We start from the raw sequence: 17,730 nt of genomic DNA, 5'->3' as shown, positions 1-17,730 counted from the left end.
AATGTTTACCTTCATCAAATCCCTTTATCTCCTAAGTCTCAAGAATTAACAACTTTCATTACGCCCTTTGGTGCTTTCAAGTTAATAGGAATGTTAAGTTCATTCGTTTTTCATACAACAAATTCACTTTAACTAGTGTTTCACCTCGCAAATTTTCACCAGAACTTTTCACAGTTCTCCTGCAGTTTCCTCAGACCACGGTGACTACTTCGTTTATTTTATTTCATTATTTTCATTTTCATTCCTCATTTCAGCAGTGTCACCATGTTCTTATGTACCATGCCCTGTACATCTTGCTGTTTTACATGTCATCCATGACTAAAATGTTTACTATTACTTTGTACATTGCATTTTCAATTGTGCAACTTCACAATGGGTTACTTCATTATAGTTACGTGAATCCCCATCTTTGCAATTCATGCATGCATTTTAAATGTACTTTGCATTATTAGTTTATTGTATGTGCATCTTTGTTTTTCGCATCATTGTACGACTTACTTCCACTTCCGTGCCCATGTTACATTTCACATTTTTGTTTCATACCTTGTGGTTACCTTCCACACCTTCCACTCTACTTGAGGGAAATTTTCACTTCACATTTTTGTTTCATACAAGTGTGGTTACCTTCCACACATTCCACTCTATTTGAGGGAAATTTTCTTTGTTTCATGTGGTCATACTCCACATCCATTTTCAGTTTCAGGCAATACATTTTGCCGTGTGCCATTCATGCACACCTTGCACGTCACGTTTCAGTGCTTATTTATGAGACACAACTTTTCGTTGCGTTTTCTCACATTACCCTGCAGTACCCATTTCACACTCCCTTTGCATGGGATTTATTACAGTTTGTATTTCACCTTACATCGTTTCATGTACGTGATTACTACTGTCTTGTGGATTCACTTTGTCAAGAATCCACCTAGCTGTATCTCACACACCTTTCTACAGCTTTTCTTTCCATTTTCTCCTGCATTCACTTTTCATTTTCTTGCCACCTCCACACTGGTCTGGCCAACCAGTGTGCTCTGTTGGTGATTACTATGTCTATTCTTCTTTATTCATGTCTTTGCGCCACCATTGTTGCGCAAATCTCATCTTTCTTCACTCGTTTTTCTTTACATTACTTTTCCTTTTACCATGCAACACTTGCATCTTATTCACATCTGTTTTCTCTCTATAAGGGGGAAGAAGGGTTGGTTTATTTCTTAATTCATGCTCATTCAATCATTTACATGTTTTGAAACTCTTCACCTTTAAAAGGTAATCATCATTCCAACCCTACAAGATGTTTAATTTTAAAATGTTGCTATGCACGCGTGGGTTCGTATCCCATCCTCGTCGCCAATGTAATGAACAGAAATAAGTCCATTCTTTGTGATTTAAAAGATGTAGTATTTAATCAAGAAGTATTGATGAAGAGAACCCCACCAGGAGCGGTCTGCGTTCTGCTCAGCCCATTCAGCAACTGATCACATCCAACCAACATTCTAACATTCCACATTCTCTACACGTCACACATCCTGGCTGAGCAGTACACTACACCCATTTACCCATCTGCATAAATCTATCTGAACTTATAACAACCAGGTGTGCATTGCCTTTTTAAATAAATGTGAAATAAATACCTAGCTACAGTGCTTTTTTTGCTCGCAACAAAATAAATATGGATAAATACAGGAAAAATGAACAAAAAAATAAATATGGATAAATACAGACGGAAATGTTTAAAAAAATAAATACCAAAAACCGGGAGCCCTAATTATAAATAAATCTTTTTACGTTAATGTCACTTCGTGACTTTCTTTTGTCACAACAATCTGCTAAATGTTAAATTACGTTTGAAAGTTTATTGTAGATTATCTTTGCAAATTAATAATGCATTGATATTTTCATTACACCAGCCGAGGTTTCGAGTAGGTGCTGGTTTGGTCCTTCTTTTCTGTCTACTAATCATGGCTTTCTTGGTTTCGTTTGCGTTGTATATGATGGCAGCTGGCTACGTTCCTCCAGTATCCCGGCATTCTCTCTATCCGGGACACGTCGCTCCTGGCCTGGACTACAGAGATTTGTCATGGCTGCTGTTGAGCTGGCGGTGAGGGGGAGGAGCGAAACACAGTAGCAAAGCCGGCGGTGGTCCGGACAGAAGAGCTTGAGCGAGACGGGGGTTTTGGGAGCTGAAGTGAAACGAGGGCGGGGTCAACTGTATTCCACTCACTGAAGCGGATATGGACAGCTCCTCCTCCAAGACCTGATACAACCAATGACACTTTCTGGTCAGACTTTGACAAGGTGTTGTTACCCCATCTTCACAATTACCTCCGGGGTGACAGGTGACAGCTACCACCCTCCAACATTAATTTCTGGCGTCAAATGTCTGGGGACAGCTCTTCCTGCTGTGGATTTTTTTATTGTTTTGATTTTGCTTCAGTAATATTGTGATTGTTTAGACTGTCAGATGGCTACTCGTTCGTGAGGGTTTGGCCTGGGTATCACTGCCACTTTTCATATCTGTACATACCTGATCTTCAGCCTCTGCCATGTCTTCCTGGTTGGGAGGCCTAAGCTCTGGACTCGGCCAGTCCTTGGGACAGGTAGGCGGGAGCCTGTCCTCCATTACTGGCCAGATATCCAACTTCACAAAAGACATTCTACTTGAGGGAACGGAAGAAGCACCAGGTAAGGCATTCTGTTTATTAGCACAGTTGTGCCTCTGCCACTGTTCTGCTTTGCTCATTACGCCCTGCTCATAGCATGTCCTCACTACTCTTCTTGTGCCCTGTATCTACTGCCCTGCCTGCCATATGCACTTGCTCCACTTTGTGCCGTTTTTCTCTACCTTATCTTCGGTACCTGAGTTGGGTGCTGTGCTCTTTGGCCCTGTGTGACATAATGAAACATTAGAGGGCCCTCTACAAAGTAAGGCGATGAGGATTTGGGGCACATATAGACGTGGGAGAGCCAACAAATGTACAGGGAGTTCTGAGCCCATGGTCTAGCTCGGCTCTTAGAGCCCATTCACGAGATCAGGCCTGAAAATGTATGTACATTATGCCACAAACATCAGGCAAAATAAGATCAAGTCTCTTCAAAATTCAAAAAAGTGTATTTAACGTGGAAGCTTTGACAATAATGCTTCACATTATAAGACTGCACTGAGAAGAACTTATTAAAAGTGATAGTTTTTAAACACGTGCCATTAGTGAACTAAGAGCCAAGATATGTCACCTACATTATTATGAAGCAACATTCTAGTCTATTACATTGAATGCATTAGGTTTTTGTATTTTCTGGTACTCGGAACTCACATATTTGAAAGTGATTTCATAGGCTGTAATAAAGAGTTTTGGTGAAATAAAATATTTGACTAAAATCACACAATTTAGTGGGGAAGCAGGCCTTTAACCAGAATTCACTTTGTTCAAATCAGGCAGCAAATGGGTATCTATGTGTCTTTCCCTATATCAAGGCTTTGTTTTTGCCTCTTTATTATTTTTTCATATCTGCAAACTCTACCCAAAGGTATTGGAGTGCTTTACATGAGCACCAGTTAAATTACACTAGGTCACATTCTTTGTTTAAAGAAAGGCACAGGCAAATTAAGGTATTTGCCCAGAAATAAAGGATATTGAGCCGACTCAGATCTGGGCCCAAATTTACAAAGACTTTGTGCAACACAGCAAGACAACTTGCTACGCTGCGTCAAATGGAGAGAGCAGGAATTCGTCATATCTACTAAAATAAGGTGCATTCCTGCTCGCTCTCTCCGTGCTGTTGCACTTGTGGCTGCCATGCCCCATTTTCCTCTTTCTATTTGTGCTGCAGAATACAACACAAAGCAAAACCAAAGGGGATGATGGACGGAGTGTTGAACATTGCAAGCACTCGCCCCCAGTCAACTGATCTGGGTTAAATACATCATCAATCTTTAGCTCACTCCGCCACCCGAGTTCATACATGGCCATATGCAAATCAGTCTGACCCTGTGCCTCATGGGAACAGTCAGCCCAAACTGCCAAGCCATGTCTTCCATGGACTGGAAACAAGCATCATGGGACCGGTTTCTGGCTGATCAGCCGTCATCAGCCAGGCTAGCTTGAATCCAGTGGCAAAATGAGCAAGGGACCCACGTCTGGGTATACCCTGCCAACGTAGGGCGAACAAAGCAAAACCAAAGGGGATGGTGGACGGAGTGTTGAACATTGCAAGCACTCACCCCCAGTCAACTGATCTGGGTTTAATCCATCATGTTTTTGCAGAATACAGCACAGCACATGGAGAAAGAGGAAATAACAAGGAGAAATACACATATTTCTCATCAGTATGCTTCACCTAGGAAGGCGTAGCATTTTGACACTTTCCCAGGATTACTAGTATTAGTAAATCTAGAAATGCACCAAAAACCATGGGTGGATGTGTGAGAAAAAAAGCACCCACACTTTACCGATGGAACGCCTTTCCTATGCACTGCCTTACTATGCCGTGGAGAACCACGCGAGGTGGCTCTGCATGGCATAGTAGAGAGCAACACAATCCCTTGATAAATCCGGACTCTAGTTCCCCAGTTTTGATTTTTCGGTGATACGCCCACCTATAGCCACATATTCCACTAACTGCCCTGCCACTGTATGCTTCCTCCCCCGCAGTATGCTAACATGTTTGATAAAATATTTCTTTAAAAAACTATTTATCAACTTAATGATTGCATGAGATGCAATTTTTTTCTTTTAATCCCTTTATTAGAAAGCCACATTGCTTGAATCAGTATACTTAAGTTTCATTGACAGTAATCCGATTTCCATTACAAACTAATGGGGTAACCCTAAATGCTGTAGGACCTGGGTGCAGTTTGATAGATAAAACAAAAAGGTCCAAATGGAAACCACAAAAATTATTTGAAAATGAAAACATTTTTCAGAAAACTGACAATACATTAACTCTTGTAATGTTTTGAAAACTAAAGTGATCGAAAAGAAGAGATCAGAAAAAATATATAACACCAGAGCCGCAGGTTATGCAAATGTCACAAGTTTTGAAGTTAAGTATATATACAGAATTCACAATGTAATGATTGCTCCATCATGCGTAAAGGGTGTTAATAGATGTGCTTGTGCAAAGTGACAAGTGGTTATATATATATATATATATATATATATATATATATATATATATATATATATATATATATATATATACAATAAAATACTGAAAATGTGAGTTGCAGTTAATGCAGGTTACTGTATACAGCCGTTCTGTATTTTCAGGTCAGTGACTTATTCTGTTTCCTTATGGTAGACGTGGTGAACTTTAATCAATTAGTTTCCTCCTCCGGGATATTGATTGTCTAGGCATATGTTAAAAAATAGTTGACGTTTCGACCCATGGAATACCCACGGTTGTTCTAAATCTTACTAATAGGTCTTCACCATGACATAGATTAGAGGTAACCTACGGTAGCAATATCGATCTTCACATTAATTGGTGAACATTAAAATACAGAAACAGACATGCAGGATCGTCTCCTGGGGGTCTAGTGTCCCACAGGTTACTAAATGTCATTTCTTAATAAGATGTGTGTATGGCAACCAATCAATAAAATAGGCCTTTCTTCAAACTTGTAGGTAGGGCAGGTTCTCTTTGCTCAAATCAAAAGATAAAGGGTAGGAGAGCCCTTCTTTTCATATCCAGAATGGGCTCTCCAGATACAATGGGGCAGATTTACAAGCCCCTTGTGTCTCTTTTACGCCGCCGTTGCGTCACTTTTGTGACGCAGCGGCGGCGCAAAAGATGCACCATGGTGCGGGGTATTTACAATGTGGCGCATCTGGGAGATGCGTCACGTTGTAAAGCCCTGCGCCATAAGGAGGCGTTCCTGCGCAGGGAGGGGCGTTCCTGCGCAGGAACGCCTCCAAAAAGTGGCTGAGTGAAATCTACAAGGTTTCACTTAGTCACTTTTAGACCAATGCTGCGTCAAAACCCTGCGCCTGCTTGAAGCAGGCGTAAGGCTTGACGCAGCATTGGACAGATAGGGCTCCCCAGAGCATTGCTGGAGCTGCGTCGCGCTTGCGACGCAACTGCAGCAATGCGCCGTCTTTACGGCACAGATGTGTCACGCATCTGTGCCGTTTTTTGCCCCATGGTGCGCCGCATTGTAAATGCGGCGCACCATGGGTGGCGGAGCTGCGGCGCACAATAACTGGCGCATCCCTGGGGATGCGCCAGTTATTGTAAATCTGCCCCTTTGTATCTTCTTCTCCGTCATGGACACACTCGGGAGATCAGGCAGCATACCTTTCTACGTATTTTATTGTTCACCCATTAACAGGGAGATCGATGTTGCTACCTTAGGTTGCCCCTCATCTCTGTCTTGTAAGGTTTTGAACAACCATGTGTAAACACCGGGTCGAAACGGTGACAATTTTTTAACATATGCCTGGACTGAATCAGTATCTTTGAGGAGGAAACTAATTGATTAAGCCTCACGACCTCGACCATAAGGAAATGGAATTGGTCACTGATCTCAGTTACAGATAGGCTGTATGCAGTTGCCTGCATGCACTGCAGCTCGTATTTTCAGTATTTTAATTGTATACTAGCAGCCCGCCCTAGCGTTGCCTGGGGCAGAAGGGGGCTGGGGGCAGCATTTCGGGGCGGGAGTGCACCCAAACCTGAAATGTTGCCCCCAGCCCCCTTCTGCCCCGGGCAAAGCTGCCGCAATCCGGAAATGCTGCCCCAGCACTTAAATACTGTTTATTTCTACACGTAGGCTTACACATGAGACCCTAGGCTTACACATGAGAAGACAATATATTCAGTGAAATATTGCTGTGGTAATTCAAAATACCCATCGTTTCCGTTTCTTCATGTAACCTTCCCAGACCTCCCGCCTGAAATATTGCTGTGGCAATTCAAAATACCCAACGTTTCCGTTTCTTCATGTAACCTTCCCATACCGCCTCCCGCCTCCTGCCTCCTGCCTGCCTCCCGCCCGCCTCGCCTTTGCCTTTGCCTAACACGCCCGCCCCGACATTGCCCAGACCGCCTCCCGCCTTGCCTTGCCTTTGCCTCACCTGAGCCGCCGCTCTTCCCCTTGCTCCGGACTTCGCCGCCACTCCTCGCTGCTCGTCACCGCTCCTCCCCGCCTGTCATCATCACGCACGTTGCAGACATCGCTAGCGGCCAGCGCTACCTCGCGGCCAGCGTTACTTTTAGGGGACTACTTTGTTTTTAAAGTTTAATTTTTTAATTTACGTTTTTATTTTAATTTTATGCAGCCTATGTCCATCTACACACCCTGAGGATTACAACAATGTATTGGGTGTGTGGATTGGCGCTGTGGTTCCCGAGTTTACCTTGCCAAAAGGTTTCTGTTCTCTCTTTATAATAGTAGTATAGAGTATAGATATCCAACCACATGTCACTTTGCATGAGCACGTTATCACCTTTTTCACATGATGGAGCAACCATTACATTGTGAATTCTTCAAAACGTGACATTTGCATAAACTGTGACTCTGGTGTTATATATTTTTTCTGCTCTCTTTTTTTTCTTTTTAATTACTTTACAGTTCTCAAATCATTTCTTGAGTTATTGTATTATCATTTTTGTGAAAAAGGTTGTTTTCATTTTCAAATTTTCGTGGATCTCGTTTGGAGCTTTCAGTAATCACATTTCAGCATGATCTCACATTGCTTCAGCAGCATGATTATCTAGAGAAGAGGAACAACTAAACATCACCCTCCTTAGAGCTCCTTGCCAAAACTAATATAATGCCTTGGGGCATCCCAAGTATCATCTCAGAGTAGGGAAGGCTTGTAAATAAACAAAGTATCACCAGCATGAGAGCTGCGTGCTTATACCCTTATAATGCACGATAACTAGATGTACATTACTTTAGAATAGCTCTCAAAATATCCTGACCATTTGTTATGCAACCAAAGGCACAACTGCTGGAGGACGAAACAAATCCGCTGTTATGTTCTACATATTTTTATGACGTGCTAACCATTAAGCAGGGTAACCTGATGCCTCAAGAAGGAGGAGCAGGCCTACCTGGGGCCTGTTGGAAAAGCCAGGTTTTCAGTTTATTACGAAATTCGAACACTGAGCTAGTGGATCTGATGTGCACTGGGAGGTTATTCCAGACTTTAGTAGCCAGGTATGAGAAAGCACACATGCTGCATCTTATCTTCAGATAAGGGGACGAGTAGGAGGCCAGCCAAGTTCAGGTTTCTGGTTGGGGAGTAGAAGCTGGTGTGGTTGTTCAGGTAAGTGGGACCTAGATTGTACTAGGTTTTGCATGTTTGAGGAGCCTGAAGAATGCACGTTTGTGAACTGGGAGACTGTGGAGTATTTTGAGATGTAAAACATGTGGGGTGGAAGTTTGTGTCAGGCTGCCATGTTTTTTAATGATCTGGAGTCTCATGGTGAGATGAGCAGTGATGACGACATACAGTGTGTTCCCTTCGTCTAGCTTGCTGGTGATCACAGCTTCTGTAACGATTCTTCAGTGTTGAGCGTTATCCTTCTGAATTTTTTTTCGAGTAGCTTGAGGGTGTGAAAGCAAGAGGAGGAAGCCTTATCAATTGGCTGGTCATTGGGAGTTGACTATCTACCACTATTTCTAGGTTCCAGGCTTGGTTGGACAGGTTGGGTGTCAGTCCTAGTTCAGATGGCCTCCATGCTGAGATGTCTTTTTCGAAGAGAACCATATTTGTTTTGTTGGAGTTGAGCTTCATACAGTTGGTCTTCATCCGGTTGGAGATTTCAGACATGCAGGCGACAAACTTTGTCCGGATATTGTGGATGTCGTCGGAGAGGATAAGCGGTGTCCTCTGCATACGAGATGATGGTGATTCCGTGGGTTTGGATGATGTTAGTAAGCTGTGTCGTGTAGATATTGAACAGTGAAGGACTAAGCGAGGATCCCTGGGGATCTCCGCAGATCAGTATGACAGCTGCAAAGGTATACAGGGCCAGGCTTATTCGACTGGCTGCACTCGGTGAGGAAGGAGCTGATCCATCAGAGAGCAGGTCTGCATATGCCAGTTTCAGGAAGGCGTTATGTGAGGATTGGGTGGGAGACGCCGTCAAATACGACTGTGTGGTCAAGCAGGATGAGTGCTACAGTTTCTCATTTATTAATGATCAGCCAAGTGGCAGCGATGAAGGTGGTCTCAGTGCTGTGACTGAATCCTGATTGAAAGGGATCTAGGAGGTGTTTGTAGGAGATGTGGTTGGCTTGTCATTTGTTGATGTGTTTTTCCAAGACTTTAACCAGGTAGGGAAGCAAGGATATCAGTCTGTAGTTACCCAGAGTCTTCAGTTCTGTGGTGGTTTCTTTAGACCATGTTTCCAGTTATCAGCATAGGTAACAGTGGTAAGGAAGCTGTTGAGTATTGGAGTCCTGATGGGGTTGAGCCCTTTGGAGAAGATGACATATGGGCAAGGGTCTAGTGGTGCTCCCACGTGGATGGAGCAGATGATGGAGGTGGTTTTCGTCAAGGTGATAGTGGATCAGTAGGTCACAGCATTTTCCATAGTGTCCTCATCCGGTTGGGGAGGGAAGTTGTATGAGGTGCTAATTTTGTCACTGAAGTAGTTGGCGAGCTGTGTTTAGTGATCCTGTGATGGAGTGACGGTTATGGAGCTCACACCAGTGGAGGTCAAGTCCTTCACTATGGAAAAAGTTTCTTTGATATTGTTAGAACTGTTCTCAATTCGTTCAATCATCCTTTAATCCAGTCAAGTTTCCACCTTGTTCCCCGTGTTTTTGATCCTTGACTTTTAACACCCCAGTCTGAAACACTGTGGTATGCAGGCTGCATTGTAATAGATGTAATTATAGTTGTGCTGGTTCAACTGAAACCGGTAGTCGACAGGTCATTTACAGATATCAGCAGCAGGAACACCAACTGCCATTGTAGCTTGCAGGATGCATACAGATCTCTGCAGCAGGCCCATTAACCCCTTTGTCTTAATGGATTTGAAGCACAAGACCTTCAGGCCGTGCACAGCACACCAGCTTGCGAGTACACCCTGAACTGCAATATGTGATTTGAAGCATGCAAACTGCAGGTTGCTCACATCTTTGCAACAAATACTTTACCTTCTTAGCTGTCTTAGTAGGGGTTGACTATGGGAACTCACACAGCTATCTTCAGATGGTGCATTAGCAATTGGAGCAATTCTACTGTGACGGGGTTTAGGCGGACAGACGAGACACATGAGGGACGGCGGGACTGGTGGTCCGCCATCCCCCTCTCACCCACTTCTATCCCCTCTACGCAGCAATCTCCTCCATTAGGGGCTGACGACTGGATCCAGGACGAAGGGCACCTTTGGGGTCAGGAGGATGACGGAGACGACGGAATACTACCCGGCTCCTTTAACCCGGACCCGCCTCCTCCATCTGACGTCATCGCGCAGGTCCCGTCAAGAGTGAGCGGAACCAGGAAGTCGTTGGATGGCGTTTCCCCGGAGGTGGACGGTGAGGAGAGACCGGAGAGGAGAACAGCGAGACAGGAGGAAGACAACGAGGTGGACGAGAGAGGCATAGATCGGAGGAGCGTCGGTGACAAGCCAGGAGGCCAACGTCTCTACGAGCCGCCTGCCACGTTCCCGCGGGAGGAGCGTGGCTCGAGCAGGTACGGGGGAAAGTAGCGAGTTGGGTGGGGAGACGCCAACCCCCTCCTTTGTAAAACACCCCGCCGCATGTGTACAGTCTTTCTTGTACATATTTGTAAATATTGTACAGAACCTTCCTCCCAAACACGAGCCCCGGTCCTCCTCAGACCCCCTCCCTCACTAGAAACCCCGGAGTAGCTGAGCACTCGGTTTCCCTCACTCCCTGTCCCTGATCTAAAGCAATAGGACGGTTGTCCTAAATCCTTGGTTTCTTTTTTTCTGTTTATTTTGGGGCAACAACACCGGAACCACCCGAGATGATCACCTTGCTGCTGAAGACCCCCTCAAGAGCCTGGAGCCCCCACATCAGACCAGGACAGACCCAGCGGCATTCGCCCGGGAAAGACTGACAAGCAGAAAGAGACGAGTGTTTATAAAAATAAAGCCCTCCCTTACGCATACCACAACTGCCTCTGCGTTGGTTCCTTCGACCCGCCCCGCAACATCTACCAAGACTAAAACTTGTGACCTGCAGGTTGCACGGCATGTCTATATTTATGAGCTAAGATAATGGATTGGAACCTGTGATTTGAAGATTACGCACTCCTGTCAGATAGAATTTCAACAACTCACACCTTTTATGCAGCATACAAAGCACCCCCTGTACCTCTAGAGCTGGAATGCTTTTTGTCACACTACTTTATGTAGTTATTTATTTTCACACTTGTATAGACAGATACATTAGAAAACGTACATAGCACATTTTATAGTTCATTACCTTTAGGTAATAAACTGTTTTATTATCACCCAACTCTTTTTGTTGACCCAGGAAGTATTCAAGAATACTTTTATGTATTTAATATTCAGATCAATGAAAGAGCTGTGTAACAGCTGAATTAACAAGCGGAGCCATCACAAGGGCAAAGTTCATGCTTCCGTTCCCTATCAAAATTCATTGAGAACAATTTATTTTTGTAGTATTATAAGGACATTAGAACTAAGATACTAGCACACATTTCAATTCAGAATACAGCTACCTAGAATGTGGAAGTTTTTCTACTGTGCTTAACGTGCATGGTTCTGATAAAAAAATAGTTGCATTGTAAGAGCGCTGTGGATGATTCAATGCGGATGGATCAGTTTATGCTTGGTGTGGACAGAGTTACAATATAGGAGCTCTGTTGATATCTCAATAAAGCGGTAATGGTGCATTGTGCAATTCCATTACAAGAGCTATGCAGATGTATGAGTAAATGATTGTTAATTTAGGGGTGTGAAATTTTATGAAATACGTACTTGCATAGGGGACTAGATGCTTCAGAAATCTACTAGTCGTATAAAAAAGAAACTAATGGTGCCTTGCAGTGAGGTGGCAAATTTGACAGCATTCTCATTATTTCTCTACTGCGAACACTAAAGTTTTTAAAATAGTAAAAACGACTCAAATGTTATTGCTTTATTAAGCCTTTCTTCGTGTGCAAAGTGTTTGAGCTTCACTGGTCTCCGAAATCCAAATCATCAACTACTGTATTTTCTGATCCATGTCTCCCCTATGCACAGTATTTCATAGTAATCTGTGGTACCTATCTGTTTTTCAAGTGCTTTTGTTTCACGTTAAGACCTTGTCCACTCGTTTGTTGGTTTTCGATCACATCATTTTATTTACAGTTATTTTTCTACATCTAATTTCCATGTTCTACATATACATTCTTGCAACACCCTTTACCTCTTTGGCCTCCATTCATTAGTTTCTTAATTTTTTGTATCCCTTGTTTCACAATAAATTCATCTCAATTTTTCTTTTCAATAATAAGATATCGGTGCATGGTACAAGGGAGGACAAATGTGTTGTGAGAGCTTTGTAGCTCTAAGGGCGGTTTTTTCAGTGTCTCAGTACAGAAACATCAGTTTGTTCCACAGAAGGATGGAGCTGCATTGTTAGAGCTCTGTGGACCCCTCACTACTAGGGGTAGCTGCTCATGAGCCAAATCAGAAGTCCTTAAAGGGTGTCTCAGTGCTTGGATAGCATTGCTTTGGGCAAGTCAGGAGAGCTTGCTGCATATCCCAGTGCTAGAACACTTTTGTATAGGGCAGGCCAGAATACAATCAATCAATCAAAACATTTGTAAAGCGCGCTACTCACCCGTGAGAGTCTTAAGGCGCTAAGGGGGTGGGGGGAAGTAGCTACTGGTCGAACAGCCAGGTCTTAAGAAGTCTCCTGAAGGTCAGCATGTCCTGGGTCTGACGCAGGTGGGCGGGGAGGGTGTTCCATGTTTTGGCGGCAAGGTAGGAAAAGGACCTGCCACCGGTGGTCGTTCGGCGGATGCGTGGGACGGTGGCGAGGGCGAGGTCAGCGGAGCGAAGATGGCGGTTCGGGGTGTAGAAGGACAGTAGTTTGTTGAGGTATGCTGTTCCTGCGTTGTGGAGTGCTTTGTGAGCATGAGTGAGGAGCTTGAAGGTGATCCTCTTGTTGACCGGCGGAGCCAGTGCAGATCTCTCAGGTGGGTGGTGATGTGGCTGTGGTGAGGGAGTCCAAGGATGAGGCGTGCGTAGGCATTTTGTATGCGTTTGAGTCTCTTCTGGAGTGTAGCCTTGTTTCCTGCGTAGAGGGCGTTGCCGTAGTCCAGCCTGCTGCTGACGAGTGCTTGGGTGACCGTTCTTCTGGTTTCAGTGGAGATCCATCTGTAGATCTTGCGGGGCGCGCGGAGGGTGTTGAAGCAGGAGGAGCAAACAGCGTTGACTTGCTGGGTCATAGAGAGCGTTGAGTCCAGAATGAACCCCACGTTGCGTGCGTGGTTGGTGGGTGTCGGGGGAGCTCCCAGCGTGGCCGGCCACCAGGAGTAGTCCCATGCGGAGGGGGTGGAGCCGAGGTTAAGGACCTCCGTCTTGTCTGAGTTCAGTTTCAGCCAGCTAATCTTCATCCAGTCTGCGACGACCTTCATTCCCTCGTGGAGGTCGGATTTGGCGGTGGTCGGGGTCTTGGTGAGGAAGAGGATCAGCTGGGTGCCGCCAGCGTACGAGACGATGTTGAGGTGGTGTGCTCGGGCTGAGGGATGATCCTTGGGGTACGCCACAGGTGATCGTGGTGGCTTCGGATCGGAAAGGGGGGAGGCGGACTCTCTGGGTTTTGCAGGTGAGGAAGGAGGTGATCCATTCCAGGGTCTTGTCTTGGATCCCTGCGTCAAGGAGGCGTGTGCGCAGGGTGTGGTGGCAGACAGTGTCGAAGGCGGCTGAGAGGACCAGGAGGATGAGGGGCGCGGTTTCGCCGTTGTCCAGTAGGGTCCTGATGTCGTCAGTGGCAGCGATGAGGGCGGTTTCGGTGCTGTGATTGCTGTGGAAGCCGGATTGGGAGGAGTCCCGGATGTTGTTCTCCTCCAGGAAGTGGGTTAGTTGTCTGTTGGCGGTCTTCACAATGACTTTTACCGGGAATGGGAGCAGTGAGATGGGTTGAAAGTTCTGGAGGTCCTTTGGGTCATCCTTGGGTTTTTTGAGTAGGACGTTGATCTTGGCACGTTTCCAGCTCTCTGGGAAGGTGGCGGTCTCGAAGGAGCTGTTGATGATCTTTCGGAGTTGGGGTGCGATGATGGAGCTTGCCTTGTTGAAGATGTGGTGGGGGCAGGGGTCGGTGGGTGAGCTGGAGTGGATGGTGTTCATGATTTTGATGGTGTCTTCGTCGTTGATGTTGTGCCAGGAGAGCAGCAGGTCGGTGTGTTTGGTCGGTGTTGAGTCGGGGTTGTCTGGGTTTTGAAGCTGTTGTGGATGTCTGCGATCTTGCGGTGGAAGAAGTTGGCCAGGGGTCGCAGAGTTCTTGTGACGGCGGTACGTCATTAGAGCTGGAGCTGGGGGTGGCGAGTTCTTTCACGATGTTGAAGAGCTCTTTGCTGTCATGTGCGTTGTTGTCGATGCGTTCCTTGAAGGAGGTTCTTTTGGTGGATCGGATGAATTGGTGGTGTTTGCGTCTGGAGTTGCTGAGGGCTGCATGGTTGTCTGGTGTCTTGTCATTGCGCCACTGCTTCTCGAGTCTTCGGCGAGTGTGCTTGGAATTCTGGAGGTCGGCGTTGAACCAGATGGCTCTTGAGTCTGTGCGCCTGTTGGAGGGTTTCCCGATCCGGGCGAGGGAGTTGGCGCAGTGGTCGATCCATTGTCTGAAGTTGTGGGCTGCCGCGTCTGTCTCGGAGGGCTCGAGTGGAGGGTTTCGGCCGAGTATGGTAATGAGCTGGTCTTCAATTACTTTTTTCCAGCTGTGGTGTGGGATACATTGTGGTTGGTTGTGTGCGGTGTGTTTCTCGAAGGAGAAGTGGATGCAGTGGTGGTCAGTCCAGTGGAGTTCGGTGGTGTGGCTGAAGGTGACGTGGTCGCTGGCGGAAAAGATGGGGTCAAGCGTGTGTCCCGCGGAGTGGGTGGGTGTCGTGACGAGCTGTTAGAGTCCGAGGTTGGTGAGGTTGTCTGTCAGTGTTGTGGAGTTGCTGTCGTTGGTGTTCTCGAGGTAGAAGTTCAGGTCTCCTAGGAGGATGTAGTCTGTGGAGGCGAGGGCAGCGTGCTGATGAGGTCGGCAATGGATTCGCTGAACTGTGGTCGGGGTCCCAGGGGTCTGTAGACGAGGGTTCCTCTGAGGGTTGTGGTGTGATCGACGTGGATCTGGAAGTTTAGGTGTTCGGCCATGCAGAGGGAGTCTTCGGTGTTTGTTGAGATTCTGATGGTGTTCCTATGGACTATGGCGATTCCTCCTCCTGGTTCGTTGTGGTTTTGGTCCCTGCGTGTGATCTTGTAGCCGGCCGGGATGGCTATGGCTATGTCAGGATCCGAGGAGGTGTTCATCCAGGTGTCCTTCAGGAAGGCGACGTCCGGGTTGGAGGAGTCGAGCAGGTCCCAGAGTTCGACGGCCTGCTTGTGGACAGAGTGGGTGTTGTAGTATGCAGCTGAGATAGTTGTGGCCTTTGGTGATGGGATGGGCAGGATGTGCAGGTGTGCGCTGGCTGGTGTTGCTGCAGTTTCGGCAGGTGAAGGGTCCATGGGTGAGCTTCGGAGTGGCCTGGAAGCAGGTGGGATTACGGCCGGCGTTGAGTGTGTGGAGGGTGTTAGCGTCATAGCGGCATCAGGTCCTGTGGTGGTCGTGGGGGCCTGGGGTCTGGCTCTGGGCGCGGTCCAGGCGCAGACGGGCTTGCCTTAGGCACCCCTTCGGCGCTACCGCACAGCGGTCGCCATAAGAAGGGGAGAGGGGCGGGAGCAGAGGTAGGGGAGGGGAGCGTTTAGGATTTGGGGCTTGGCCGCAAGGGCAGCAGTGTTGGGACAAACAAGGCACAACACAGGCACAATAACAGTGTATGCACAGAAGATAAGTGAATTAAAGGAATGAGGAAGAAAAAAACGACAGGAGCACAGGGGGGAGCAACTACCACGGACGAACTGCAGGGGTTTGAGCAGCGTCGCCGGGACGGGCTGCTGGCTCGAACCCTGGTACGCAGCAGGAGGCTGGAGGTCCGGCTGAACGGCGAGGCTGCAGGGAAGAGTGCTATCCTTGAACCAGGTCAAGGATAACAAGAGCATTGTTCAGAGCATGTCTCAGTGCAGAGATAGTTGTGCATGGGACAGGGTAGGGCAGACATGCATTATGTGAGATTAGTGCACATGCCAGTGATAATAAGGTTGTGTAAGGGGTAGAGCAGTATAGAAGTCCACTGAGTGCTCTGTGCACATCCCTGTATTTAGGATAGACGTGCAATTTGAAAGCTATAAGTACAATGTGATAGCTTTTCCCATGACCCTTTTATACGGGAGGGGGGGCACTATGTTATTTATTTAACAACATTTGTTAAGGGCAGCTTTCAATCCAGAAGAAGTTTCTTGGCGTTGTTCCTCACTTATTGCCATCCCTATGTACTACCTACAAAGGGAATGCACTCGAGAACCTTCAGCTGACATCTAGCTACTCTTTATTTTTGTATTTGTTTGTATGCAGCTGGCTAATCTGGCCTGTTCACTATCACTCATGGGCGTTATGGGGGCCCGTCTTGTACCCTGACCCTTTTGACTTGCTTGTGCCCTCTCTTCTGGTTGGAGCCTACTCCCTGTTGAACCGATTGTGGCCTGTACTCCTCCCGAGCCTGTCTAAGGACCACATCCATCTTTCTTCATTTGTGCTTGTGTCCATTCACATAGTTGTGGTCCTGCTATGCTCGCTGCTCTCTACTTGCTGCTCCGCCTGTAACCTGTGCTGGCTGGCCCGCTAGTTCCCTGTGCTGAGGGCTTTGCCTGCATCCTGCTTGGAGATTGCTCTAGCTTCCCCTCTGGTGCCCTACACTGATTTCACGACTCATGACCTGCGTTGGCTCCTCTACTTGTGACTTGTGACCTACTTTGGATGTCTGCATTTGCGGTGCCCTTGCTGCATTATTTATGCTTTGCTGTCTTTGGCCTGCACTTACCACCTCACATACGCACTGTCTGTTCGTATTGATTTCTCTCTTTATCAGTTAAAAAGCTGGTGAAGCTGAATCGCCGGGAGATCGCCTCAGAGGCTCCACGATATTGGACCCGCTGTTTATCTTCCTGCAGTGAGGCAAAAGAGAGAACCACAAATGCTTGAGATTTTTAGTGATGTGGCTCAGGTTCCAGTTTGTCACTTGAGCTTTGCTTCATCTGACAACTTGGTCGTTCTTTGTATCAAAAGAGGTGGTTCTTCGGAAGTAACAGATCTATGCTTTGATTTCCACATCTCAAGTATTAAATTTAGAATAACTTTTCAGCTATTGTATTGATCTGATTGCTAACACTGACAATGGCTCTCCTACCCCATCAAAGTATTTTTGCCGCTCTTCATACAGATGTTTGCATTTTATTTATTTAGAGTTTTATATAGCGCAAACATGACCCATGGATATCAGAGCGCTTCACAGTTACATGAGGTACAGTTTAGGGTCGTATGATGGAACAACTACCACTTGAACAACTACAGTCTAAACAACTACTCCTTAACCACTACTGAGTCTAAACCACTAAAGTTTTAACAACAACTATCTTTTACAACTACTATGCCTTTGCTTCGCTTGCCTTTGCTTCGCTTGCCTTTACCCCATTAATGTATCTTTTTGACTGGTAAGTATA

The 17,730-nt window shown here is 46.2% G+C and overlaps 1 protein-coding gene across 1 annotated transcript in view; it reads left to right on the top strand.

Moving 5' to 3' along the window:
- Positions 1-2,045: 2,045 nt before the first annotated feature.
- The window catches only part of TRIP11 (thyroid hormone receptor interactor 11), a 485,462-nt gene continuing 469,777 nt past the window's right edge, over positions 2,046-17,730 (top strand). The window contains exon 1 of the mRNA XM_086937682.1: positions 2,046-2,679. Coding sequence (XP_086793808.1) covers positions 2,541-2,679 — 139 coding nt within the window. The 5' untranslated portion in view covers positions 2,046-2,540. The remainder of the gene's footprint in view (positions 2,680-17,730) is intronic.

Source organism: Lissotriton vulgaris, chromosome 9 (genome assembly GCF_964263255.1).
Source record: "Lissotriton vulgaris chromosome 9, aLisVul1.2, whole genome shotgun sequence".
In the NCBI taxonomy this organism is placed as follows: domain Eukaryota; kingdom Metazoa; phylum Chordata; class Amphibia; order Caudata; family Salamandridae; genus Lissotriton; species Lissotriton vulgaris.
This window is presented reverse-complemented; position numbering and strand designations above follow the sequence as displayed.